The sequence below is a fragment of the Sparus aurata genome, chromosome 22 (genome assembly GCF_900880675.1).
Source record: "Sparus aurata chromosome 22, fSpaAur1.1, whole genome shotgun sequence".
Classification (NCBI taxonomy): domain Eukaryota; kingdom Metazoa; phylum Chordata; class Actinopteri; order Spariformes; family Sparidae; genus Sparus; species Sparus aurata.
This window is the reverse complement of record NC_044208.1, coordinates 2,670,533-2,694,022: the sequence shown is the minus strand read 5'-3', so window position 1 is coordinate 2,694,022 and position 23,490 is coordinate 2,670,533. Positions and strand designations below refer to the sequence as shown.

The 23,490-nt window shown below is 41.6% G+C and overlaps 1 protein-coding gene across 3 annotated transcripts in view; it reads right to left on the bottom strand.

Moving 5' to 3' along the window:
* Positions 1-23,490, bottom strand: part of ankrd6b (ankyrin repeat domain 6b) — a 188,744-nt gene that overhangs the window by 14,834 nt on the left and 150,420 nt on the right. For all 3 annotated transcript variants that reach the window (XM_030404994.1, XM_030404992.1, XM_030404995.1), the window contains 2 exons: positions 18,202-18,309; positions 17,846-18,016 (listed from right to left, as the gene is read on the bottom strand). In XM_030404994.1, the coding sequence (XP_030260854.1) occupies positions 17,846-18,016; positions 18,202-18,309 (279 nt within the window). The remainder of the gene's footprint in view (positions 1-17,845; positions 18,017-18,201; positions 18,310-23,490) is intronic.

The window sequence follows — 23,490 nt, the reverse complement described above, 5'->3', positions numbered from 1 at the left end:
TCATACTAGATAATTCACCACTCACCGAATAGTTAATTAGTTTATAAAATAGTGATGCTGTATGGCATTCATGTGGCTTTTTAAGATAATCCAGAATTTGATTATCTATGTTTACTTTAAATTTAGAGGCTACACAGTTTCTCATTTGTAGATATCTCCAAAAATGTTGTTTGCCTTCAAGAGTGAATTTACGAGTGAGGTCAGTATAGGACATGAAAACGCCATGACTATACAAGTCTCCTATAGTGTGTATGCCACATGAATACCACTGATTCCAACAAACAGGTGTCTTTCCAATACAGATGGCAGGATTATTCCACAAGGATGCGTACTTTTGTACATAATGTGATAATTTATTTGCTCTATGCACTCTAGTCCATACCTCCCCAGAGTGAGCAAGAATTGGGTTTGTTTTGTTGACTTGCTGAGACAGTCTCTCAGTCAGATTAAATGGTGAACACAGTGTTTTCTCAATATCCATCCAATCAACTGTGTCCCCCGTCTCTTCCCAATATTTGGCTAATTTGGACATTTCAAATGCTAAATAGCACAATCTTGGATCTGGTAACCCCATTCCCCCTTTCTCCTTGGGGGCACATAATTTACTCAATTTAATTCTTGCTTTCTTCCCTTCCCAAAGAAAATGTTTGATTATATTGTCATACCTCTTAAAAATGTCAGGCGGAATAGTAATTGGCAACATCAAAACCAAATAATTAAATTGAGGGGCAACACTCATTTTTACAATATTTACCTTTCCCCACAGAGTAAGCCTGATTTTTTCCCACTTCTCTAAATTAGCTTTAATTTTTCCTAACACTGGGTTAAAATTCAGTAGGGGTAGTTCATCCAGATTTTGGCTGAGTCTAATTCCTAAATACGTCATTTCTTTAGGGACCCATTAAAATTAAAATTTTTCCACAATGTGTGAATAGCATGATTTGGATAAAGGCATAGCCTCAGACTTATTCCAAATGATTGTATAGCCTGAAAATTTAGAATACAATTGAATGGTGTCCATCAAGTGTGGTAATGAGGTGAGGGGATTACTCACCACAGCCAAAATATCAACTGCATAAAGCAATAGTTTGTGTTCCTGTCCTCCAATCTCAACTCCCTTAATGTTATTATTCATCCTAATACTGGCTGCTAATGATTCCAAGAAAATTATGAACAGTAAGGGACTCAGAGAACAGCCCTAACGGGTCCCTCTGGAGAGGCCAAAAAATGGTGATATTATCCCATTAGTTATCACTGCAGCTTTTGGCTCCTTATATAACATCTTAACCCACCTGGAGAAGCATGGACCGAACCCTAGATGCGACAGGGTGGAGAATACGAATCCCCTTTTCGGCCTCCAAGGAAAGTGCAGCTATTGGTGCATCTTTTGACTGACTCAACCACATTAAATGTAACAATTTTCTCATACCATCTGTAGGATCTATTTCTCATAAAGCCCGTCTGATTAGGATGTATAATGTTGGGCAGGACTTGCTGTAAATGTAGGGCTAGCACCTTTGTTAATATTTTATCAATATCTAAATTGAGCAAGCTAATGGGTCTAAAATTGGATGGATCTGTTATATCCCTATCCTTCTTAGGAATCAAAGATATTAAAGGTCCCATATTATGGTCATTTCTAATTCTTGATATGGTTCCTTGAAGTCTAAATGGAATGTTAGTAACATGCTTTGGTCGAAATAAGATGAAGGATTAAGCACAGCAGGGTTCTTGAAACACCAGTTTCACAGCCCTGCTCCAGGTGGCCTGTTTCAGTGCCTTTCCCTTTAAATGCTAATGAGCTACTGCGCGCCGCCCACGGTGCCGCCCACCTCTTCCTACCTGCGGAAGACGTGAGGACGGCATCATGTGACCATGGCAACGGCGGAGTTTCTGGAAGTAATGGCCGCAGAACAACAAGAGGCTCCAGAAGAAAGTAAGCAGCCAAGAATGAACATTGATGTTTCTCATTGGTTAGTAGTTAAGTTTGTTACCTCGACATTACTTTTATGTTACTGCAGACTAACGAAAGTTTTACGAGCTTACTGGCCATCTGCCCCGCGTTGTTCTGATAACAGCCGCCTTCTCCTGCCTCCAGTGTTTCCATCATAAAGCTTAGCCAAACCTTGGCTGGTGTTTACTGCTGTTCAGTTGCAGTAACGCGGATGCAATTTAGCAACAGCCATTACAAGACAAAAGCGTAACCCCATATTATTATTTACCTTTATGTAGCCAGGTAAGTTGATTGAGAACCTCTTATTTGTAGTGACGACCTGTAATTAGCTACTGCCAGCAATTTTCAAGTTTTCAATAAGCCACAGTTGCCCCCCATCACCTCTCTAGCAGCAGAATTGTTTTTTTTACCAGTTACAACGGTTTATAAACTTTAGATGTATTACCAAAGAAACAATGCGACGTGATTAGCGATTATAGTTTCCAATGAATAATAAAGATTCTGCATAAAAAGCAGGTGTTCCTGTGGCAATTGTGTACAAATGCCTACATAACCTGAGAATATCTGCTGTATGGAAATACCACATTGAAGTGTGAACACTGGGCAAACATGGTTGTCATTTTGCTGTCTCTCTTTTCTCTAATCTATTGTCACTCACTCACCTTTCATAATTTCTAGGTTACACGGAGACTACAGCAGCATCCTGAGCCACCATCATGCATGGTGGACCCTCCTGGCCTGTAACCTGTCTGCCTGAATGTATCTGCACCGCAGAATGCACTGAACATTTATCAGACAGACTATGGACCTTTACGTCTGAGGGGAATAGTGCAGTAAGCTTTTAGTCACATAAATACTATTAATTTATCGCAAAAGTGTTATGATGAAAAGTACATAACTGATTCCTCTATCTTACATTGCTTATAGTTTATCTTTTACTTATTACCATGAAAATTACATATGAAACAATGAAAACACAGAACAGTCAGGAAAGATGTTTCATTGTGAGAAACATTTGTAAACATGTGTTGACATGAATGAAATAATAATAATAATAAGAAAATATAAAGTGAAACAGTTTGACTTTATATATTAACTTCAATATCAATATGAAAATAATAACAAAGAAAGTATCTAGTTGCCATGGGTGTAAACATTCAGTGCTGAATTTATATTGAATTGTGTTCAGCCAATATAGCCTACAGAAGCTTTGTAAGCTGGTGCTGGGGCTCTCTGGGGTGGAAAGTGAGAGTTGCGTGGTCCGAGAGGTTGTCAGGGATTATGAGTTTCAGCACCTCGTTCACATATGGGGCAGGGTCCTGGAAAACCTTCTCGGAGATCAGGTCCAACAGAGCATCACCGCAGTCTGCAGTGCAATAAACAAAAATGTATGTTTACAGGAAAATTGCAGTAGAACCAAAAAGCCTTGTGCTGTACTGCTGTGAAGTTTCTCTTATTTCTCCTAATTACTTCTTATTTATACATTCTCCTTATTATTTATTTTGAAAACCATCTTAAAAGAATTCAGATTTTAAGTGTTTGTGTTCAACCTTTTGTGTGATGCCTGTGTGTCCATGTTTATTTTAATTTGTGAGGTTCAAATAAAAGATTGTAAAACTTACGGAATGTCGCCTCTGTCTTCACGGGTTTGGCTCTGCACTCTCCCTTCCTTCCTGGACTTTGGAAAGCTCAGTTTGAAAAGAGGATCTCCTGATGGTGTGGTGGCTTGTCCTCTATCAGCCTTCTCACTGTAATGCAGTGCAGCCAGGCAGAGTCTTGAATAGTAAAAATACAATAAAACATGAAAACAATTGCAAGAAATGGGCAAACAATTTGAAATGTTCTCAACAAGTAATCACAGTTTAATCATCCTGCACAGAATTCCCAGATATGGATAGGATAACACATGACAGCACTGTTACAATATAATTCAAGCACTAAAGGCTGCAACGCGTTACATTACTCTAACCTGACCTCTTTATTTCAGTAACGAGTAATCTAACGCGTTAACATTTCCAAACCAGTGATCAGATTAAAGTTATTTATTCAAGTCACTGTGCATTACAATTATTTTGGTCATTTTCCTTAGTAAAAATATATATTCTTGCTTTCTTCTTGCGTCTCGGGGAGTGATGTAGCAGGGTCGGGCTCGGGCAGAGAATCTAAACTGTGTAGCAGGCAACAGTACACTCGTTTTGCCCTGGCCCATGCCAACATATTCCAGCTTAGAAAACGTTTTCAAATGCATTATTTCACAAAATCCTGAAAACTTAGACCCGGCGGAGGGTGTGTGTATGTACCGCTTGACCGACCGGGCCTCTCGGTTTGCATGTGGGGACCGTGTTGATGCGAACTAGGAGCTCGTGGTTAGCATTAGCTTGGAAGATCGCGGTTAGCGTTAGCTGGTACTATGTGACACTGCTTGGTTAGTTCGTGTAAAATTGCTAAATAAACACAGCTAAATACTTGCACATGCAGACATTTCCCTAGGACATGCATGTGCAAGATCAGAAATGTAATACACACAATGATTCTGCTGTAGCACTAACTTGTGTGGTCAGAGAAGCTAACATTAGCAGTTAGCTGCTAACCTTACCTTGTTCTCAATGGCAAAACACACAGTACATCACGCACAAGTTCAGCCTTATCTACAGAAACACACAGCACATTTGTATACTTACCTGTCCTTGGTCTGCAAGTATTCCTTGCCGACTACTCCTGCCTTGTACTGGCCCAAGTTGGTGAAACAGTCAGCTCAAAGTGGTTCGCACACACCAACAGTTTTTTGCCAACTTCAGCTAGGACACTGCAACCGCTTCTTCCCGGTCGTACATTCGCCATTTTCTAACCGAGCGAAAAAAAATGGCGCCGTTTAGATAATTCCTTTGGGTGTGGCAAACCTTCACCTGGGGCGGTGCCACCAACCTAGGGGGACGCGTCTAATCTGTTGGTGACGTCACCGACAGATTATCTTCAACTGGCCTCTATAAGCACACATTTTCTAAAGGCGGAGAAAGCAAAAAAGGGAGAGGATTAACTTTTTTCATACCAGGGGGGATTGTAGACAGGCCGGGGATGCATATTATTGTTAGAAAACTGCTCTAAGGTGTATTTTGCATAATATTGGACCTTTAAGGCTTCGTTAAAAGTGGGTGGCACCTGTCCCTTCTCAAAAGCCTCCTGATATACCTTCTGCAGAACTGGAGCAAGAATATCCAATATACTCTTTATAATATTGTAGCGACCTGGTAAATGTGTTCTGTTATATGTGTTAAATGTTTTATGAAAAGATCTGAATGTTCATGTTGTTGGTGAGGACTAGGAAGTGACGTCAGGAGATTGGCGTGGTTATGTTTTGGTTCCGGTTGAAGGAGGCGAGAGACAGGAGTTGTGTTGTATGGCGTGATTACGGCCAACAGTAATCAATAAGAGTTGTGACAATAAATTCACGTTATAAGACCAAAAGCTCACGAGTCCATTGTCCGCACAGCGGTCCCGGACGGGACGCTACAATATTCTGCCGGAAATCCATCATAACCCGGTGATTTCCCGGTTTTCATTAATGAAATTGCCTTCCTTATTTTGCCCTCAGTTATCGGAGACTCTAGTTTCTCTGCATTGTCAGTGTAATTTTAAGAGATGAACATTTCCTGCTCCTTTTGGTCAATACTGCTACACGCTGTTAATGTATACAATTTCTCATAGAATTGTTTGAATACCTTATTTATATCTTTAACTGAGGTAAATAGGGTATCCCCCTGTTTAATGCTGGGATGGTGTTCAAAAAGTCCTTCTGTTTTACTTGCCTAGCTAATATTTTCCCTGTTTTCTCCCCACCCTCATAAAAGTTAGTTTTTATTCTGAACAAAGCATATGCTTCTTTTTCATTATAGATTTCGTGCAGCTGGAATTTCAGCTTAAGTTCCTGATATTGTAACTCCGAATAATGCTCAGATAATAGATTTTCCTTTAATTGAATTTCCTTCTCCAAATCTTTGATTTTGTTAAGGCTTTCTCTTTTCTTTTGAGAAGCATATGCTATCAACTTCCCCCTTATATAAGCTTTGGATGCTTCCCAAACAGTTTTTATTTCTCTTGTGCTTCCAATATTTATTTCAAAAAAAGATTTTAGATCCTCACCCAGCGATATTTTGAAAGGTTTGTCCTGTAGTAATGAAGTGTTCATTCTCCATCTAGGCCTCCCACCTGTTTCTAGCTCCACCTTTAAACATAACTCCACTGCTGCATGATCGGTTATGGCAATAGTTCTTATGTCACAACTAACTACACTTTTTATGAGGGAATTTGCAATCAAGAACAAGTCAATTCTAGAATGAGATTTGTGACAGTGAGAAAAAAAGGTATATTCCCTCCCATGGGGGTTAGTAAGCCTCCATATATCCGTTAGTCCAATTTCTTCCTTTAGCATATGAATTGCCTCTCTATCTTTGGTCCTCAATGGGCCCTTAGACCTGCTTTTATCCAGAATGGGGTCCATCACTTCATTCAAATCTCCTGCTAAGATTACATGCCCATCCATATCTCCCAAGACCTTATTTATACCATGAAAAATATGTGGATCCCCTTTGTTGGGAGCATAGATGTTACATAGTATAACTTTCACTCCCTCTATTGATGCTTGTACACATACCATTCGCCCTTCTGCATCTTTAACCTCTTTCAGCAAATTGTATATTCTTTTTAACCAGAATCATTACACCATTACGTGCACTTGACAACGAACTGTGAAAAATATGTCCTATCCATCCTGTTTTTAATCTGACCTCCTCTCCCTCGTTTAGGTGAGTTTCTTGTATAAAAATGATATCTGCCTGATTGGTTTTCAAATATGCCAATATCTTACGCCGTTCAACTGGGTTTCCACTCCCATTAATATTCCAGGACACATATTTAATACACTTCCCTGTCATAATTACCTGCACGTATTGTTATATCCATGTCTGTTTTACTATTAACACTAACATATGTCTGCCCATGACGTCTGCCCCCTCCCGAGTTATGATCTGCCAATGCCATATGTCCCGTCAAAACATAAACACAAATACAAAGTGTGGAAAAGGAACATTTCCAACATACTGAACACATAAGGAAAAAACAAATTATACCAAACCAAAAAACAGTCCGCAAGCTGCCGGACAGTCCCTCTTTTGTTGCCATATCAAATCTAAACTGAAAGTAAAAACCTTATCTGATCCGTGGGTTACCGCTGCTCTCCTCCCTCGACGTTGGCTCGTTCAGGCCCCTCTCCTCAACAGTCCACACAACATTTTATCTCACATTGAATCAGCACAATCCCCATGATTGTTGTCGCTGATAAGTTTGTCTGCATCCTTCGCTTTGGTAAAGCTCATGTTTTTACCCTTCCACTTGAACCTCAATGTGGCCGGATAGGCCAGTGTATACTTCACGTTGAACTCCTGGAGTTTGCGCTTCACCGCGGTGAAAGCCTTCCTCCTCTCTGCCAGCTCCTTGGTCATGTCAGGGAACACAGAAAGACGGCATCCTACCCACTCAACCCCACGCTTTACTTTCGCCGCTGTAATCACCTTGTCCCTCGCTGACTGTCTCAGGAAACGAGACAGTCACCGGTCTCGGAGGCCGGTCTGGGTCCGGCATTGGTGCGAGCGTCCGGTGCACTCTTTCAATCTCAAACTAAGATCGACACAGACTCCGAGCTCCTCGGCCAAAATCTTCATAACACAGTTTAACAATGTCCCATTGGTGCCAAAAGTCTCTTTCAGGCCAACGAGTCTCACGTTTTTTCGTTTGCTATGGTTTTCGAGTGTTTGAATGCGTTCCCACATCACCTCCATCTGCTTTCTTCTCATGCCTTCAGCCGCGTCCAGCCGTTCTGAGGTCTCCTCCAGACGGACAATACGTGTTTCGGCCTCCCGAGTCCTCATGCAGGGCCGCAACCATTGTTTTCAGCTCAGTCGTTGTCTCCTTAATAGTGGAAACGTCTGTTGCCACAGACTGTAGTGTGGCGTTCACTTTAATAATTTCTGCAAACAGACTTTCCAGACGGGGTGGCGGCTCGCGGACACGCGGCCCGTGCTCTTGAAATACTTGGACGCTGACATCTGTAATTCAGTCATTTGCTCCCTCAAAACAGACTAAGGCTCTTTACTCATTCAAACGGCGTAAAAACTTAAAAAACTGTGAGCCACTAACTAATAATAATTAGCAAATTCACAAATGAAAATAATAAACCGGCACAATTCCAGAACGAGCCCCGCCCATGGCAAAGATACATTGGTCTGTGGCGGCCATGTTTTTTGACCAATCTGGCTCAATGATAATAAAATTTTGTCTTTTCATCCCTCAAAGCTGTATAGCAAATTTGGTATTGATAGAGTCAATCTTTCAAAAGTTCTATTCATTTTACTGTTTTTAACATTATGCAAATTAGCAAAAAATCTCTAATAGCGACTTTTGTGGTGCAAGTGGCTTTTTTGTAGAGGACTATCAGGAGGACGTGTATGTCCTTCCAGCTCGCTATAAATTAATGAAACGCAAACAATGATGGTTAATGACGAATAAGCCACGCCCACTTTCACCTATCAACATGGCACTCAAGACATTTCTTAATACTCGCCCCTAGAGCATGCATACCAAATTTGGTGAAATTCCGTCCAATGGTCTTTGAGATACGCATGTGTAGCATTTATAGCTCCCCTTATACGTTGACCTCAACATGCTTTGGTAGGAAGATTCCCAATACAGTTGTGAACCAACCAAATTTTGTGATGATAGGGCAAATGGAGTGGGAGTTATGACCAATCATGTCTAAGCCCCGCCCATTGCGAAGATACATTGGTCTGTGGCGGCCATGTTTTTTGACCAATCTGGCTCATTTATAAGAGAAATGTGTTTTTTTGTCTCCCAAAGCCGTATACTAGATTTGGTGTTGATAGAGTCAATCTTTCAAAAGTTCTATTCATTTTACTGTTTTTCACATTATGCTAATTAGCAAAAAATCTAAGTAGGCGGAGCTTAATCGTCCAATTGGCTTTTTTGTAGAGCACATGGAGCTGGACTTGTGTGTCAAATTTCAAGTCAATCAGACTTACGGTGTGAGGGTTGTGGCCTTCCCAAAAATGCATTTTCAATCCTTAATTACAGCGCCATGGGGCCAAGTTTCAAGTTTCTGGCCCATTCCAGCTCACGGGAATTTGAGCTCAAGCGGCAGACAACAAAAAATAATAAACCGGCACAATTTTAGAAGGGTTCTACCCCTTTGGGGTTAGAGCCCTAATAGTGAAATGAATGAGGCTGCACCCTGTTGTTCCCTGGCACCCACACATAGAATAAACAAAAGCTTAAGTTTGCTCACGGTGGCCATAACTTGGTGCATAAACAAAATGTAACCATTATGCATAAACATATAACATTATACGCACATAAATGCGCAGATACGGAGCAATCAGAACATACTCACATAACATGTACGAATGAAATCAGGTGAAATAAAGCCACATACTGAAAGACATATCACTGGGAAGCAGTGTCCTCATGCCTCTGATCCAGTGAATGTAGAAACGAAGCGGCTTCTCTCGGGGTGTCAAATCTCCTCTGAGTCCCGTTCACCGTCACCTTGAGAGTAGCCGGGTACAGTAAGGCGTAGGCCATGTTAATCTTCCTCAGCCGCACCTATATGTCATCAAAAGCTTTTCGTCTCCGGACCACCTCAGCTGAATAGTCATTAAAGAAGGAGATCCTGGGCTCCTTGTTTGTGGGGTCGTCCTGGTTAGACCGGCGGGATCCGAGCCGACGAGCTGCCTCCATCGCACGTTACTGGGTTTTAATGCTAAGGAGTGGTGTGCCCAATTAAGCTTCAGCCGTCCTGCCTTTGTATCCATTTGGAGGTACTCGGGGACCCACTTTTCAAGGAATTTCACAGAGTCCGAGCCTTCTGAGCCTCGGGTAAGCCAACTATACGTATGTTGCACCTGCGACCTCGGTTGTCGAGATCGTCTATGTGCTCCCGCATGTCTGGAGAGATGCTAACTTCGCCTCCGATGATGTCGCCGTGGCCTCCACATCAGCAATCCGTTTCTCCGCTTCGCCTTTTCGGGCGGCAACCGCCTGTTGCTGCAAGGTCTGTTCTTTAATAGCTTCCAGGACAGTGGAAATCTTGGTGTCGATTACTTTAGTAAGGTTATCAGTTATTCTGTCCAGGGCTTGAACAATATCTGGTTCCATAGAGCCGGAGCTAGCATCCACGCTCGGTATCTCAGGTGAGGCACTTAACGTTAGCTCCCCCTCATTGTCAGCATCAGCAGGGGATTTCTTCGATGAATTTTTCGTGTTTCTGGGCATGTTGTCTGAAGCTTTTGAAAAATAATTGTCCAGGCTCATGTTAAAACACTTCCCGTTCAAAATGAAACACTTTTCACCATTCAAATATGTAGAGTAGAGATATAAACTGACAAATGCCACCGGAGCTCACTCAGCAGCGATGCTTACTCTACGACGCCATCTTGTCCCCCCCATACCAATATCAAGTTAATGTTACATTAGAAAACAGTTTTTTTGAGTAGGGTTAGGGTGAGGTGAGTTTTGTGACACTACACTGAATATTAGTGTCATTGAATATTTCTCCCAATAGAAATTCCCCCAAATTATGGCAAAGCACATTTTTTCCCAAACAAAACATTGTAGAATAACCAGCAGGAGACCACTGATGTGTGGAATGATTTTGGTGACACTACACTCTGAATAATAGTGAAGTTATTGAATATTTTTTGTAGTATCCCTTTTCGGTGTTGCACTTTGTAGACGGTCCCTGCGCCCTCGTCTCGCAGACAGCTGACCATAGAGACCAGAGTTAATGTCCAGCCGCTCGTTTTGATGAAAATACGGTTGTAGCTCGTTGTCTTCCTTACTACGGTAGGACAGAGCCGTCATTTGTGTTTTAACAAGGTTTCACTTATAAGTTATTGATCCGGGAAGTTCGAATCTGTGAATATATTTCCAACTTTACCGGACTAAATCCTACCATGTAAGTCAGTTACGTATCATATCAAACCGGCTGAGATCGCTTGCCCACCTGTACTGTAAGTTTCGTTCTTCTGTTTGAGATGCTGCTGCTGTTTGAGAGGCTTTCACGTGAGATCATCGTGATGATGAGACTCCACCTGCGCGAACCGCGGACTCACTGAAGTTACTATGAGTGACTACTGTGCACTCAGGTGGCTGTAATTCAAGGCAAGCTCGCTGCGCTGACTGGGCCAGGGGCACAGAGGCCACTGTGGCCGTACGATGATTTTTTTTTCATGGGGCACCAAGGCCAAAGTGCGGGGGAACAATTGTTTGTTGAAGAGTGCCGGAGTGTCTGTTCCAGCCCCTCCCCTCTCTGTGCATGAAAGAGGAGGGGCGCGGGGAGCAGTGCAGAGAGCTCCGGGTCAGCGGCTTGCCTGGGGCAGGGATCACAGCGCAAATTTGAACCTCATCGATATATGCGATAGGGTCTAATTCCATATCACATTTAAAAATATATCGATATATGTTTTATATCGATATATCGCCCAGCCCTAATATGAATGACATTCAGTATGCATCGTATGCAGAGATTAAATTGGGCCGGAGCCCTCCGGAGCTCAGCTCCGCCTCCTCACCTCGTCAGTACCGCCAGCAGGAGCTGAGCTCCCTCTGCTTCAGTGTTTCATTGTAATCATGGGTGTAACTATCATTTTATGACTTTTTAAAATCATTAATTTAGATCCCCATCAATACATCAGCCTGTTCATTCAGCGCTGTTTTCAGAGCGCTGTGTCAGAGCTTCATTACTGAATCCGTTCCGCTCGTTTATTGAGATAAAACCTGAACCAATGAAACTCCAGTCCATGTTTTCACTGCTACTGGCATCTTCTCGCATACCGTGCAAGTGCACGCACGCACGCACACACACGGTGCTGCTGACGCACAGAAGGTGGGTGAAGTAACTGTCACAGCAAAATGTTAACTTTGTTAAATTACTGAAACTAAATGTCTGTATTTTTCACCTTTTTGTTTCTGTGATGAAGTCTCTACATAGCTAATGCTACGTTAGCAAATTGTGAAAAGATGAGGAGGGCAAGTAGTTTTCATTTGATTAACCGCCCTCCTCATTAGCTAAATGTAGACGAGCTAATGCCAAATTAGCGTTTCCCATTAATCAAATCATTCCGCCACAGTCTCTCACAGAAAAAAAAAAAAAAAAGTTACCACCAACAATGCAACTAATTGATGTGTATTGATGAGATGGAAATACATGTTGCTAATATGTGAATTGATTATGTATATTGTGAATACGTTTTACAAATTACAGTGTAGATTGATGGTGAAATGTAGGCTTAATAAGTTACCAATTTGTGAATGTGAGATATAATCAAGAAGGCCATAAGTTGATAAAATATGTATTACGCTGATGGTGCAAGGTAAAAAAATTTTTTTGAGAGAGATAATGGCCGCTGAGTGAAGAAAGGCTCCCCCTCCTTACAAAAGCCAATTTAACCACTGATCGTATGCATATGTATCATGACCAGACGCACACAAAATGTCTGGGGTACTAAACTGTCACTCCAACAGGAAGTTGGCCATTTTGATTCAAAGTTCCCATTTCACCCCCATTTTAATCCATTTCCATGCCTCGCACTTAAACCAACTCCTCCTACAGACCGAACACCACAGACTTCCAATTCACTCAGTATCATCCTCAGACCCTGAACATGAAAAGTTATCAAAAGCCTTCGCCTACGTCAAACATGGTGGGTGTCATGGTCAGTGTTGGGTAGGGATGGGTACCTTTCACATTTGAACCGATACGGTACCGATACTCGGTACCTGCGAATCGGTACCGGTATATATCGGTACCTGTTTTCGGTACTTTTTTGCCTATATGTGTGGTAATTAAAGTTATTTTGTATATAAAAAAAATAGTAAAAACTTCTGAATTTTGAATATTTGTTTAAGTGTCTATCCATGGTCACATTATGCTTGATCTATGATCTATGATCTAAGTACTAATAATAATCATTGCGACAAAAAATTAACCAAGTCTGCAAATCAAGATAAACTGCAGCAGCAGTGAGCCTGCTTTCTTTTTTCAGCAGTATAGAGATATACTCCATGAAAGAACATTATAACATATGATATTGTATAAAATAACATTTAATTATAGTAAAGAAAAGAGTAAAGCTGCAGTGGGCTACTATTATAAATATGCACCATATATAGTTTTAATTATTATTATTATTAGTATTAGTAGTAGTAGTAGTAGTATTAGTAGTAGTAGTAGTAGTGGTAGTAGTACTATTTTTCTGCATATTCTTGACTTTGAATGGGAGCATCTGTAACGCTGCAGTTTGTCGGGCATCATTGAAGTATTTCTGATTCTGATTCATATATTATGAAGTCAGTTATTTAAACTTAAATTGAATTAAACAAGTTGACAGTATGGTAGAAATATGTCACATTTACATGTCAGGATCTGGTTATTATAGACACAGATTAAATATTTAACTGTCTTGTATCATCACAGTAACAGCGTTACATACATTAGCAGCTATAAACACTTGTTAAACATTATAAAAATACATATTGTGGTTTGATGCGGACCTGTAGACTGAACATATAAGAAGTAGTTAATGTTTATAGTCATCAGAGAATGTTACGTTGTTTTTGGTTCGTATCTGTTTCCTGAATTAACTTATTAACTTATGGCACTTTGTAGAAGTGAGCTTTATAAAGTTCACTTCATTGACTCGTATTAGTTCACGGGGCTGAGCTGCTTCCTCCCATGGCGGCGACGTTGACGTACGGTCCAGCGCTCAATGAGGCGTCTTTGTATATATGTCTATGGTGCGACCCACAGCCGGGGAGTTTCAAAACCAGGAAACAGCTGATCACAGCGGTCAGTCCATCTCTTCATCCGCAGACGTCAAGATGAGCAACTGGACAGCCGCTGAGAGATCCAGGAGATGCTAGCGTCTCCTCGGTCTCTGTAGCTGTCTTCGTTGTCCGCTTGTGTCGTAGCACCAAGCTAATACGGGTCGCTACTTTCAAATTAAAAGCCCCCGCTAAGAACCCAGTTCTAAACTCCAATGGGGTGCAATGTAAAGCTCTTATTTTGAAGACAAATTCGTTGTCTTTCCGACCGAGAATGCAACGTACTTTACGTTCAGTCCCTTCCATCCCGTCCATACCGTACTTCCGCTCCAACTGACGCCCGTGAAGGTGCGTTCAGGTACCAAAATGTGGTACTGATTGACTTCACGTGAATCGATACTCGGTACTTCGGGGGGAATTCGGTCGGGATTCGGTCGGTACCAATAAAAGTACCGAATTCGGTACCCATCCCCTAGTGTTGGGCACGTTATTTTTAAAAAGTAATTAGTTATAGTTACTAGTTATTTCTCCCAAAAAGTAACTGAGTTAGTAACGGAATTACTCCACTATAAAAGTAATTAGTTACCAGGAAAAGTAACTATTGCGTTACTTCTATTTCTTCCCTCTTTTGAGCTCGGCAGTCATTTTAGCGTACTCAGCATCTACATATGTATTTAGAAAATGTATTTATGCATGGCGGACCGGCACCTGCTCTTCCCGATATTTTGCCAGTGAGTGCTCTGAAGGAGTCCGAGTCAACTGTTGATAACGGGAGCAAGTTCTCAACAACATACCTGTCTATCATTGCATTCAGTTCAGTCTGTGTCACAAGTTTTTGTGAAGCTGTTAGCGGAGTTCACGTTAGCCACACCTAGCCTGCTGCCATCATCAACAGCGTCAGCAATGGAGTTTTCGGCCAGTGATAGTTTTGTAGAAGCGTGTGCCACTGAGAGATGATTCATTAGATCAGAGTTGCTTACAACGGACGTGGACAAAGGAGATTAAAGTAGTGTCTGTACTTCCACTTTGAAAACATTAACTTTCCCTCCGGACTCGCCATTGCCGCAGTTCACCTCTGCTAGTTTGTGTGCGCGAGGCTTCTGTGTGTGGCTTGTGTGTAAACCGAACATTGCTACTGACTGGCTTAAGAACTCTCACTCAACTTTAGAGAGCCAATCATAATCACTTATGCGGTTGTCTCGCCCCTCCCTCCTCCCTCACCTGAGGAAAATAAAACAGCTCTGCAGCTCCAGGGCCCGTTGCACAAAAGTAGGATTAAGACATCCAGGATAAGTGACTGAGCTGAGCTCAATGAATCCAAAACAAGAGCGTCCAGGCTTAACTGGTTGCACAAAGACCAAGCCAGGATGAGCAGACACGGATTCATCAAGCCAGGTGAAACCAATCCTGTATAAGTGCGTGCTCACGGCTCCCTCAAATAGACCCTGCCATCGATCACAGATTCACTGATTCACCATGGCAAGTAGAGCGGCTTACTTTTCCTCGCCGGAGGCAGAAATCCTCATGGAGGCATACTAGGTAAGAGACATAATTAAAAAGAAAGGCAACACCGCCACAGTGATAAAGCAAAGAGAAAAAGCGTGGCAAAGTATTGCTGACCGCCTGAATGCGTAAGTAGTGCACAATTACACACTCACCGCTCCGCTGAAACATCACAATTACAATCCAAATAGTTAATTCACATCTCCAAAAATGTAGTTTTTTTTATGAATCAGTTGAATTTTTAATTGAAATGGACTGCAGATATGAGTGAAACTGTGTAAATGTAACTCCATCAGACTGTATAACTCTTTGATAAATAGATGAGCTAATAATAATAACCACCTCCAGTGCCAAATACAACTGGTAGATATAGATATACAGTACAAGAAGAAAAAGATGGAAAACCTTGCACTGGAGTCCGAAATAAAAAAGAGGACAATTAGAAAATTGGACCTTGAAATAAAAAAACTTGAGTGGGAGGTGAGTTATGCCTTCAATGCACACTGTATGCTGACTGTAACACAAATGTATTAATCATTATTCTCCTTTCCTCCCCCAGCTCCAGGAAGATGACACATCTTAAATAAAAAAATAAAAGGTCAATCCTCGTAAAGTCAAGTGAGCCAATAGCCTATATGAAGGCCCAAAATGGTGTGTTCCTTTCTGCTCCGACAATGGCGAGTGAGGGACCAATATGTGTTAATTTATTTTAGTTAATATGCATACTTTAAATTTAAGTTAAATATGTCCTGCAGTGGAAGAATATGTTTGTGTTAAATGTGTTTTTTTTTTTGTTTTTTTTTATTTAATTTCAATTGATTTGGCCTCTTATGATGTTTGTGCTGTATACTGTGTAAGCTTGCAGGGAGGCTACTGCATCCATTCATTTGTCTGTTCATTTGATGTGTATGGATTTGTCCTGCATTTATTTCAGTGTGCAGACATGCGGGGTGTATTATATACAGACCTTTGAATGTGTATTTATCCTTGTGTTGTATAATATGCTTTGATTCTGTGCTTTCCATCTTGTAGAGTCACTGTGTGACTTCAGTTTTGAAAGGAGCTGATGGTTTACCTGTTTTGCTTTGTCCTTATTCAGTAAAGGAACATAATGTTACACTTTGATGTGTATTTATATTTATATGGGATGTGTATTTTATACAACGGAGTATTAGGGCCACACTGAGGAAGAAAGAAAAAGTCATAAATTATGAGACTGGTTCTTTCTGCGTAAAAGATGCATTTTCTTGCATAATCTTTTTAAAGTCCTGATACTTACGACAATGTGATGCTGATGTGCCAAAAGATTAAGTATCTCCTTGTTTGTGAAACCTATACTGAAGTACAATTCCACGAAATGCTCCACAGCCCTCATTTTACCAACTCTCCACCTCTAATACAACGGGTTACAATATTATGACTTTATCCTCGAAGTCTGTGAATTTTTTTTTTCTTTCTCTGTGGCCCTAATATTCCGTCATTTTATATATAGCCTTATAGTCTATGGGAAACTGTAAATTATCTAATGATAGCAACATCATCTAAAACCATAATTTATCCAAAATGATTGAAATTAATTATCACAAACGTTTAAATAATGACAGTGGGTCTAGTTATATGTGATAACAATGTGTAGTGGGCAGTGGAATAACTATTGGTTTCCATTTGTGGTGACTGCTGACTGAGATAAGGGATGAGATTAAATAGATCCTATTTATTATGCTATTTATTCTAACACCGTTATTCCTAACACTGGTCATGACGCAGTCCATTTTCATTCGCCATAAAGCATCAAGTCCACATACAATTTCCCATGTAAACCAAATTCATCACACATGTAGAGGATGTCGCCCTGAATACCTCCATGCATCAGTACTGTGTCATATCCATAGCGCCACCTACTGGACACAGGAATTCAGACAAACATCCTATTTACATGACATTCATAGGTTTTTTCCTCCATATCGTACACTACAAGATGACATGCAACTAAAAGATGAGCACACCCACTGACAGCGTCGCCACTAATCAATAATCGAAACACAACTGACCACAAATTTGTTTGAGGGATTTTTCACCTGTAAAATTCCTCATTCCTATCTGAAACAAACTTCACATGTTTGATAAGAGTCCAGCCCTGAACACATAGGCCAATATACAGACATAGTCACAGCGCTATATGTTGGACCCAGGAAATTACATTTAACCCCTTCCTGCACTGTCTGAAACACAGACAGTTAAGATATGCGTACACAATATTCAGTAAATCGGGCAGAGTACGCAGCACACCCCGACAGCAGCATGCCCAGATGTGCGTGGACTGCGAGGGCCCGTTCATCGCTGCTTGCAGCTTTAATTTGCAGTGGGCCTTGCAGCAGCTGTTCATTAGTAGAGGAATATCGTCTATGTTGGAGGATTTGCAGTGAACTTTAAAGAACACATACCTGTGCAACTACATGCATAATAATCTTTACTCTGACCGAACATTTGTTCACTAACCTGCATGATCTTGCCATCTTTGCTGCGGTACAGTGTGTAGAGCTGATAGGCTTTATAGTTGTGTGGAGGTACGGACGCATGAAGGGCCCCTCCTTGCAGTCTGTCTTTCCTCTTGTGACTGGCTTTGTTGTGCCTGGTCTCTTTGCGACGAAGAGGGTCAGACAGTGATGGCTTAAACATCAAAACACCCGAGGTTAGTCATTATTCCATTTCATACATCTCAGACAGTAGCTAACGAAGGGTGAGTGCTACCAATTAGCTTCCTCTGTCCAGAACCTCTTCTGGCAACTGTTAGCTTCTCTTTTCTTAAAAGAACATCAATATGGATTAGAGTTTGTGTTTTCGGATGGACCTACTTTTTCTTTCTGCTTCCGGTTCTTTCCTCGCCTGGTGTTTGACTCTGTCACCTGCTTGCAGGCAACTTGCTCACTGCTCTGGGTGTCATCTGCAGCAGATGCACTGTCCTGTAGGGAACAGGAGGAGGGAAAAGTTTGGTGGAGCAGCTTCCTGGAAATGTTCAAGCTCTACAGACATAAAAATAAATAAATGTATTCTTATTTCCTTTAAAAAAAAGGAAGTTCCAAAGCAGGTCTTTGCTGGCAAATGTGGGATTAAGTGCTCACTGGTACTGGATTTAATCCTAAAAGTTTCCATCATTTACATTTTCCCTGAATTTTCCCCATTACTATTTACTCTTAGATTAACCCCTTTTACCACAGAGCCACATAAGTCAATATACTTATGCTATGCAGCCAAACTCTGGTTGAATCCTTAAAGAAAAAGTTCACCATCAGAACAAAATACAGTCATTTTCCTCACACCCCTCACATTTCTGGCAGAGCAGCTCAACTACTTGCAGTTCAACTACTTGCAGGGATCAAGCATTCTCTATTCCATATTCTATACCACTCTCTATTTTCATTACTTAAAATTGGATAAAATCTTTGAAATATCTTCTTTCTCAAAATGTCCCATATTGTAGAAAGTGAGATTGCCATGTCTTTTTGATAATACAGTCGTGGTCAGAAATGTACATATACTTGTGGGTTTTCAGTTCCAGTGATTTCTACAGCTCTCATGTTTCTGTGATGAATGAGTGCAACACAAACCACTTTACATTCAAGTTTGGTTCAGTAATAAATGTATCATAGGTCTTCTGAAAATGTGACTGCTAGATCAAAACATCTATATCTATCTATCTATCTATCTATCTATCTATCTATCTATATATATATATATATATATATATATATATACATATATATATATATATATATATATACACACACATACAGTAATTCTGATATTTAGTTAAATGTCTCTCATCATTTTAACCTCAGTTAGGTGCTTTTGAATTTTTCATCACTCCCCTTGACAGAATCAGTGAAGTTACATTTACATTTAGGGCATTTAGCAGACGCTTTTGTCCAAAGCAACGTACAATAAGTACATTTGTCACAAGAAAGGGGGTGTGAGGTGTTTTGGAGAAGAGAGGAGGGAATCGGGTCACGGGAACAGGTGGTTGCACGATTAGACATCAGTAGTGTGAAGTCTCCTCTGATGATGTTCAGAGGAGATGTTCAGAGGTGCTTTCAGGATGGGCATAGGAGTAAATGAGGAGCTGATGTCTTTTACTTTCTTGGTAAAGTAAGTTGCAAAGTCATCAGCAGTGAAGGAGTAAGGGGGGAAAGGGTAGGAGGGGTGAGGAGGCAAGAGAACAAGGAGTTGAATTAAATTTGTTGGCTTCCTGGTAAAGACTTGTTTCTTCAGCACAGTCCACATTCTAAGTGCTGTATAATAGGCAACTGGACGTGTTGCAGTATCTTGAAAACGTTTCACCTCTCATCCAAGAGGCTTTTTCAGTTCTAACTAACTGGCGGGGAGCTGCAGGCTTTTAACACTGGTTGTTAAGCTGTCTGGGGAGGGAACTCAGTAGTGCATTGTAATTTTCCTGTCTGCTGTTCCTTACCCTTAGTGTGTTGTGATGCTTTCGCCTTATTAACAAACTTGGAGACATTTTCCAGGACATTGCTTGGTTGTAGTGATGTTGGTTCCTAAAATGTCATGTCAGTCTTAGTAGTGAGTGTATCAATGGTGAAATTAATCTGTCCACTCTTTTGATTGAGTAGCTGGTTTTGAAGGATCCTTGTGGCCCTGTGTCCTTTCACGCTGGAACCCAGGCGTAAGCACTTAGGAATTATCCTGTGTTGCCTTCTTTAAAATACCAGCAAAGTATCTCCACTGTTGAGAAAGAGGCCCCAATAAAGTTTAAATAATGTTCAAACACAAATTAAAACAAAACAAAACCATAAGATCAGTTTCCCAATAGGATTGATGAAGTGTGAACATAACTTTCGCTGAATACTTTATTTTGCAAAAGGTGCCTTTAGTTTACAAACGGTATGTTATATCCCTGAAGATATGTAAACTAAACATGCAAACATTTGCATGCATTGCATACTAAATATGACATGTTGGTAGATGTACAGGACATGAGGTGTGTGCTTGCTGTCTTTTTTTTTACAAATTTTTGGCCAGGAAGGCGAGCCTGTCTCCTACCTCTGGGGTCGAAAGTTTTCAGCATGTGGATGAACCTCCGGCTTCTCCACTGTACAAGGGCCCGATATCTTTAACGATATGCAACGTGACTGCATCCGTAACAGCTGTCCACCAGGACCCTTTCTTCTCATGCAGGACACAATGATTAAATGATTCCACTAATGTTGGCTGCTTTACAGAGGGTGTTTGTGGGTTGCCGCGGTCTTGTAAATCTCGTAGTGAACAACAAGTGTGCCACTGTGATGCAGGTGTCTGTTTGAGAGGCGGAAATAATTGGGTTGGTCTGCTGCCTTTAGTTGCAACAGCCTTTTTTCAAACTTTGCAGCGGACTGTGGTTTGTTCGATGTCTGATGCTACAAAACCGAACTACTGATAAGACTGTGCCTTTTTAGGAACAAACTCTTGGCTTGCTGCCATGTTGTTGTGTTTGTTTCTCTGTGGAAAGTAAATGTGGGAGGAGGGGGGAACCCACTATGAACTACTGGAGCCCATGGGGAGTGGCAGTGGAGCAAGTTAAAATTAATTTTCATTTTCTAAAATCGTCCTTAACCACAAACTCGAGTTAATCGATTTATCGCCCAGCCCTACTTTATACTGAACAGTTGCTTGTAAAGTTGATCTCGGGACCTGGAGCTGCTTTGAAATGGCTCCAAGTGACTTTCCTGACTTGTTCAAATCAATAATGTGCTCTTTCAGATCAATGCTGAGCTCTTTAGAATTTCCCATTATAGTGTTTGTGGCTGAGTCTAATGGCAGTATCAAACAGGTCCTATTAAAATGGACCAGAAAAGTCACCAGCTGTTATCAATTAGATTCACTTAGAAGAAGTTTAGAGGCCATGCTACAAAGAAAATATGCTTCACACAACTTTCTATAATCACCTAAATTAAAGGTCCCATATTGTGAAAAATACATTCTCTCTGGTCTCTACATATATAAGCTGGTCCTCCCTGAGCCTGCCAACTCCCAGAATGAGGAAAGCAAACAATTTCTGCATGGTCTCTGCAGGCCACCCTCTGGTAAAATGGTGCTCCTACAGGCTGTTTCAGATTCAGCTCCTTTCGTTACGTAACAAGAGGGGGCGTTCTTCCCCGAGGTGAAGTTCAGTGTGTCCAGCAGCAAGATAGCAGTGTTTTGCAATATTGTCGCTCAGAGTTAGACACGCAGATTGATCTGTTGTTGGTTGTAAAAATCAACATCAGTGCCTATATTCTGTCCAAGCTACAGAACAACAGAAGAGACAGTGGTTGCGTTTCATTTTTAATGACAATGTGCCGGCTGTGGTTCATGTTAGCTTGTATGTGTGTGCTAATCACTTCACGTTGGACTGCTTAAGTAACGGTGGTTAGTACAAAGCTGGCTTTGCCTCGACACTGACCCTTGTAAAAGGATCAGTCCCAACCATTCCGGACCCAGCAACTGCACCTGAGCCACAGGTAAGTGTCGCCAAGTTTTGATAGTATTTGCAGTTGCTTACGAGTATGGTGAAGTCAGCTTGAAACTGGCAAACTAGTTAGCTTCGCTTCGGTCCGCTATGCAATGGCGTCTGAAGCGAGTTTAATGTTTACAATATTACAATGGAGCTTGGTTTTCACAGTAAAAAGTCTGGAAACCTGTGCAGACTGGAGACAGAGACGATGCAAATGGTGTCCAAGAGTTTGGAGACTGTATTGGAGACAAACACAGCTTTCGCTAGCTGTTAGCCATTAGCTACATGGTAGTAATTGTAACAACACATAGAACAAACTAACATTATTCAGACACACTAACCATTCTGAAATGTCCAGCTGCAATCGCAGAGTCTGTACTTCTTCAGGAGCCTCTCCTTCTGGGTCCGATTCTGGGTCAAACTGGTATGGTTGAACGACAGCATCTCGGCGAGGCCATAGTGTTCACCATAGCATAGCATAAGCGGCATCCTCTCCCTGAGAGGGGCGTGTAGCAGGCAAGGCAGGTGTGACAGACGGAGCTCATTAGCATTTAAAGGTGCAGGCACAGGAACAGCCTGCTCTCAGTAAAGCTCACTTAAGCGACTTTTAGACAGCTGAAATTCAGGACCAGGTCTGACTTACTGCCGGCAATGCGAACCAAGCTCCTGCTCCGGTCGTACAAGGACCGTACAGCCCTTAACAGAGGGCCTCCGACCCCGTACTCCCGGAGCACCTCCCACAGAATGCCACAAGGGACACGGTCGAATGCTTTCTCTAAGTCCACAAAACACATGTGGACTGGTTGGGCAAACTCCCATGAACCCTCGAGCACCCTGTGGAGGGTATAGAGCTGGTCCAGTGTTCCCGACTGCCGCGCGATGCTGCAGTGACGTTTCATCCAAGACAGCCCAACAACATCCAGAGACTTGAGGTACTCAGGGCGGATCTCATCAGCCCACGGTGCTTTGCCACTGAGGAGCTTCCGGACTACCTCAGTGACTTCGGCTTGGGTGATGGATGGGTCAACCAGCCTCTGCTTCCTCTATGGAAGGTGTGTCAGTGGGATTGAGGAGAGCCTCGAAGCAGAGGGGAACCCTCTGGGCCCTCTAGGTATTCAGTGAAGGCCTAAGAAAAAATATTGAAATAATTTTGTGTACTCCAAATAAATGTATTGAATTATATATTATTTACTTATTTAATTGTTTTTATTCACTAAAATAATATGAATAATGCGTAGATTAGGCTATTTTAAACTTGGATTCACTTGTCTTGGCACACAGTGGGTTAATATAACGGAACGAGAAATGGACCAATCACAATTTTTCTTCTGTTGGTATCTGGGTAAATTACTCCCCTCGCAGGGCCTTCGGTAGCAGCAACGAAGGCCCGTGTAATTCAAGTGAATGTGGCATGAATTTGACATTGACAGGTGTCTCAGCCAATCATATTTCGCTGAGGTGGGGGCGGGATCATTTCACAGCATCTTCCGGGCATTCGCGAATACCTAGCATGAACGTATATAAGCAGGACGACCCGCGAAGATTATCAATGAGGGACTGACGAGAAGAACGAACAGGAGACAAAGAGAGCGTGTGAAATGGCGGCAGTTAGTAGTGAAGGAAACTGTGTGATTACTGGATTTATTGAAACTCCATT